Source organism: Triticum aestivum, chromosome 4B, assembly GCF_018294505.1.
Source record: "Triticum aestivum cultivar Chinese Spring chromosome 4B, IWGSC CS RefSeq v2.1, whole genome shotgun sequence".
Taxonomy (NCBI): domain Eukaryota; kingdom Viridiplantae; phylum Streptophyta; class Magnoliopsida; order Poales; family Poaceae; genus Triticum; species Triticum aestivum.
This window is the reverse complement of record NC_057804.1, coordinates 29948016-29954035: the sequence shown is the minus strand read 5'-3', so window position 1 is coordinate 29954035 and position 6020 is coordinate 29948016. Positions and strand designations below refer to the sequence as shown.

The 6020-nt window shown below is 48.7% G+C and overlaps 1 protein-coding gene across 1 annotated transcript; it reads left to right on the top strand.

The window, feature by feature from the left end:
* Positions 1-2876: 2876 nt before the first annotated feature.
* LOC123090786 (N-terminal acetyltransferase B complex catalytic subunit NAA20) lies at positions 2877-5713 on the top strand. Its single transcript, XM_044512124.1, has 6 exons — positions 2877-3136; positions 3249-3339; positions 3892-4024; positions 4937-5006; positions 5242-5302; positions 5398-5713. Exons 1-6 carry the CDS (start codon positions 3059-3061, stop codon positions 5487-5489), a joined length of 525 nt encoding a protein of 174 aa, XP_044368059.1. The 5' UTR covers positions 2877-3058; the 3' UTR covers positions 5490-5713.
* The last annotated feature ends 307 nt before the right edge of the window (positions 5714-6020 follow it).

Below are 6020 nucleotides of genomic sequence, written 5' to 3'. Positions count from 1 at the left end.
CTGGGCGAGTGGGCGGGCGCGACGCGGCCTGGGCAGACGGGCACGACCGTGGGCGGTACGACGAGGACTCGAGGCGCAGGGCCACGCGGGGCTGGAGCGGCGGCGGCACCACGGGCTGTACGTCTGGGGTTCCTGGTGCTCGTGCTGCTCGGCGTGCCGTCCTCCACGCAGAGCAGAACGCCGGCGCCACCGACGACCATGGCAAGCGCGCCGCCGAGGGCGAGCGTGGCGAGCACGGCCGTGAGCTGCATCTCCATCTCCGGCACAGTCAAGGCACGGTCAAGGCGGCGAGCATCGCGTCTTGTCGATGCTCGCACTCCTCCGCTGGCTGGAGGTCGTCGACGCTGCCGCGGTCAAGGTGCTCGACGAAATGCCGCTTCGTTTGTGAGAGTCCAATGCTGCTCGTGGGGAGGCAACGAGTGGAAGTGGGTTGACCCCCAAGGCCTAAGTTCTCGCCGGCAACCCCCCAGGAGGCGAAACAAATGCCTCATGGGGGGCCAAACGGCTGGAGATGCTCTAATAAACGACTAGTTTTTCCATCATATATGTCAGTACTAAGCGACCAAGTGGTTATCTTTTTGAGCCTTATATAAGTGAACCCTTCGTTCGAGAATATAAGGTGCATCAATTTTCATGCAAGTCAAACTTTATTTTTGTGAATGGTTAAGCATATGTTTATTAGAATAAAATATCAATATCTACAATATAAAATAAATAAAATATGAAAAAAAATTGGTAATGGATCTAATGATAGAAATGTGGTACTTTTTTTTATTAAAACTTGATAAACATGTACATGTTTGACTTTTTGAAAGCCTGAGTATTTGTGTTTGGTGTTAAACTGGACGAAGTTTGGCTTAAAAATCTATGTCAGATAGAAGCAACTTTCAAGCAGAAAATTCACACAAAATAAATAACAACGACATCCTGATTACAGGAGTGCCTCACGCACGTACCTAAAGCCAGGGCTCCGCCTCCTCGTCCTTCTCCAAGAAAGGAAGTTAGGGTTCGTGCCTCTCGCCGGCGCCGGCGCAGGTCCGCCTCGTCTCCGGTGGCTCTAGGGCCATGGAGGCGCGGTGGTCCTGGCAAGGGCCGGCGGGAGGGCTCCGTTTTTAGTCTTTTTTTCAATTTTGTTAGGGTTTGTGTCCTATTCAGGAAGGCGAGACGACGGCGGCTCCCTGAAGATGGAATAAAGGTCTCCCCGCCTAGCCCCCGTTCCGGCGGTGTGTCTAGCATCGTTGGTGGGCGTGTGGAGGTGTGTCTCCGGCAGATCTATCTTTGGTGGATTTGCTCGGATCTCGTCGTTGTTCGTCTATATTCGTGTGTCTTCGGTTTGGATCCTTCCGATCTACGTTATGTTTCATTGACGGCGGTTGTTGTTCTGGGGTGCTGGTCCTATGGGGCCTTAGCACGACGACTTCCTGACTGTCTACTATAACAAGTTGTGCCCGGCTCCGGTGATGGAGGGGCGATGACGGCGGCGCGCCTTCGGCTCGCTTCGGTGCTTGTAGTCGTCGCTAGGTGGTCTACGGATCTGGATGTAATTTTTATTTATGGTGCTCGTTGTACTACCATGATTGAAGATGAATAGATTGAAAGTTTTTCCCTAAAAAAATGACAACTAGCCAAAACAGACTTGTGACCGTGGGTAGATATGATTTGAAAGAGTAAATTGCTGAAAGCCACCACATTTGTGGCAAGGATACTGCAAAACTACTACTTTTGTCAAAAATCACGAAAAACCACCACCTTTGCGGCAACTGAGTAACAAATTGCACTAAATCAGACTTGAGCAACAAAACTGACAGGTGGGACCCATCTGTCCGGGCTGATGTCGTGAAGACTAGTCCTAGTCGGTGTTTGACTTGCTGAGGTCGACGGGGGCCCACCTGTAAGCCACCTCTTATCTCCTTCCTCCCCACATTTTTCTCTCCCTCACCACCGGCCCACTCTGGCGAGACGGATCAGTCGACAGCCGTGATCAAGTCTGGGGCCGCAGCTCGTCCTGCCCCGGGCAGAGGCAGAGGACACCGTCGCCATTGCCGGCCGCGGTCGAGCCTGTGGTGGCCGCAGCCCGTCCACCCTGGGCCGAGGCAGAGGCCGCCGTCGCCATTGCCGGCCACGGTTGACTTTGACTTCGGCGGCATGGCGAACAACTTGATCCATAGCGCACGGAGGCGGGGAGGTCGTGGGCAGGGTAGTAGACCGCCACAAGAGCCGCCCACATCACGTTCGTACGCCGACGAATCGATCTGCCCCGGCCAGGTCAACGATTGAGCGGCGTCGCTGGCGGGACTGCCTTCGGCGGCTCGGGCTCCGAGCAAGGCTCGCGCGCCGCCGGCATGGCCACCTCGACGGGAGGGACGCTCGTCGGAGCAGGAGGGGCGCTGCTCGCCAGCTCGGGCTCCGAGCTCGTGCACCGCCGGCATGGCTACCTCGACGGGAGGGGCACTCGCCGGAGCTTGAGCGGATCTGCTCGCCGTTGACCTCGCATGGCTACCTTGCCAGACACGAGGAGTCTGGGCTGTCGCCGCCGGGGCAGGGCCGAAGTCAACGGGGAAGAGAGAGGGGAAAAGTGATGTAAGCATGAAGAAAGAAGTGTGTGGCTGACATGTGGGACCCGGGCCACATCAGCAGGTCAACACATTAGTCTTTGCCACATCAGCCCGACAGACAGGCCCACCCGTCAGTTTTGCTGTTAGACGCTGCTTAGTTTTGAATTAGTGCAATTTGTTACTCACTTGCCGTGGAGGTGGTGGTTTTTCGTGATTTTTGACAAAAGCAGTAATTTTGCAGTATCATTGCCACAAATGTGGTTGTTTTCAGCAATTTACTCGATTTGAAAACAATCGAAACTAACCAAGCCCTCTCCCGGCAGCCTTCCAAGTGCCCTTTGCCATCGTCGCAGATCCGAAGCATCCTAGCCGTACATCGCAGGAAGCCTCTTCCAGGTTCCAACCCGACCCGCACAAACGAAATAGGAAATCCGGATAGAGCGCCGCCGCCGCCGCCGCCACGAGATTCGCCGCCGCCGGAAGCCGAGGACGCGAGGGAGACCATGACGACCATCCGCCGGTTCTGCTGCGACGATCTGCTCCGCTTCGCCTCCGTCAACCTCGACCACCTCACCGAGACCGTAAGCCATCCCCCAAAGATCTATATCTTGCCCTCCTGTTACTGTTTCTCGACGACGCCGTCCGGCCGTCCTCTCCTCTTCCCGGTCTGACACGTGGATTCGCTCGCCGCAGTTCAACATGTCCTTCTACATGACGTACCTGGCTCGCTGGCCCGACTACTTCCACACCGCCGTCAACCCCGGCGACCGCGTCATGGGATACAGTATGTCTCCACCTCTCCTGCCCTTGGTCGACTTGTGATTCTGCTTCTTTGTTTCTCAGATTAGCTGAAGCTGTAGTGTGTGAACCCCCTCGATTTCGCTCTTGTGGAGAGTTGAACGGTGGGAATTTGTAGGGATAGGTTTATCTGTCTGTCTAATTTGCACACAAGTAATGGTTTCTGGAGGTGCATATTCATTTCAATCAGGTGAATTTTTGTAGGGTGTATGATATTGTTCTCCAATTTGGCCTTGTTCTGTGCCTCTCAGTGGTGATAGTGGCACTTCTGATTGCGTGAGATTTAAACGGTGTTTACCAATGTTGCCAATTAACAGTATAACTGTAGTTAGCTTACGGTTTGAGCTTGAATGGGAAGAGAATGAAAATCATCATAATTGAAAGAGTATGCCTTTTTTTTTGCGGGGTAAAAGAGTATGCCTTTTTGTGGTGTCGATTAGAGGAATACAATCCTTAAATGTTATGTTTGTTGCATTTCTGCCTTATCCACCTTCTCATAGTTTAGGATCTTACTTATTAAGTTGGGTATCCGCTGCAGTTATGGGAAAGGTTGAAGGACAAGGTGAATCTTGGCATGGACATGTTACGGCAGTGTCTGTTGCCTCAGAATTCCGCAGACAGAAGTTAGCCAAGACGCTTATGCACTTGCTGGAGGAAATCAGTGATAAGATGTAAGTACCTAGTTTTCTTCTAACTGAATCTCCACAGGATTACATGGTTGTTGTAAGCTATAATACTTTCTGTTGTATGGTGAGCTGGAGGTCATACAACCTACTATTGTGCTGTACCACTGTTATTATTTTCATCATGTTCCCTCGTTGGGAGCTTTTATCACCATCCACATTTTTGACTGGCAATAAGCTCGATCTTCCTGATTCCAGATTTTGGTAACTACTAAATAGACGAGTTTAATCAACCTATTTCAAGTTTGGAAGGTCTTTTTTTGTCCTATGGGGCTGATGGCTGACCAGCTGGGCAGTAATAAACAGTTATGAAGAAAGTATGATCAGAAACACCTCTTTGTAGGAATTTGTAGATTAGTTAATACAGTTTTGTGCTTGCTAGCTCTCCTGTACAACTTTTTGTCACTTGCATTCTCAAGAGCATCTCTGCCATTTCTTCCAAGTAGATCTGTATAACCAACCTACCTCAAGTTTGAAGGTCTTTTTGTGTCCCATAGGGCTGATGGTTGACCAGTTGGACAGTAACAATCTTGAAGAAAGTATGATCAGAAACGCCCCTTGGTAGAATTTTGTGGAGTAGTACTAGTAACTGGCCCGTGATATTACAGTTCTGTGCCTGCTAGCTCTTCTGTACAACTTTACGTCAGTTAATTCTCAGGAGCATCTCTCCCATTTCTTCCTACCAGGCACCACAATCTCTTAACACATCTTAGAATTGGATGATTGAATTTAATATATCAGCCCTATTGATGCCGTTCTGCAGTTAACTCTTCTCTCTACTCATGTGCCATTTAATACCAACCGTTGGATCCAAAACTGTTGTAATCTTTGAATCTTGTATACTAGATACCATCTCACTGGCATTACTCCATATCACACTAAGGCAATTTTTCTGTTCAGGGATAAGGCCTATTTTGTGGACCTCTTTGTAAGGGCATCCAACATGCCGGCGATAAGGATGTATGAAAAGGTACAGCTACAAACTTCATGATCACTAGCGTAGTGCTGCTGTACATTGTTGATTAGTTAATCCCCGATTCCTCAAACTAGCAATTTCTTATGCTTCCGCTGGACAGAAATTCTTATAATGTTTGGCAACGAAACCAATAAACACTATATGAAGCTTGCATCTTAGGGTATATATTTTAATGTGATATGAAAATATCCTGAGCGAACTTATCTAATTATGCTCATTATTTCTGTAGCTGGGCTATGTTGTTTATCGAAGGGTGCTTCGGTACTACTCAGGGGAAGAAGATGGCCTTGGTAAGTACTTGGAGTGCCATGATTATGTCGTCTCATAGTCACATTATTTGCTCCGATGCAGTGCTCACATTTTTATTTTATTTGTATTTTCTTAGATATGAGGAAGGCATTATCACAAGATGTTGATAAGAAGTCCATCATACCACTCAAGAGACCAATTACACCTGACGAACTTGAATACGACTGATGCTAATTTCTAACTATCGCTCTTGCGTAGTTGTGTTCCCATTGATCTGCACGACTTCTATGGCAGCTCAACAAGTTATTGTCTCTAGTGTTGTTGAATGAGTGATCCTGAATTTTCTATTTGCACATTCCTGTTAAGATTTGACGCGGTTTTCATGGTGGGCACTGATGAGCCAACTGGTGCATGCTGAAGTGGAACGACAATGATTTCTAGCTTGCTATTTTTATCTGGGCATGTCAATTTTATTTTGAATTGGTAGTTAAAATTCGTTTGACCATGGCCATGGCGAAATTCTAACATCTGCAGCGTGGTTGAGTACTAAGTTCCTCATAGGCCTGAAATTTGCATGTTTTGTCGAGAGCTAATGAAATGTCCAAACTCCATGAAATTTATTGAAATGTCCAAACTCCATGAAATTTGGCACGGGTATCACATACATGAGCATCTTGCACCACAAAGGAATCAGAATTTTTTAAACTATTTTGCTATTTTAAATGGTTTTACTGTTCCCGGGAGCCAAAACGCTGCATT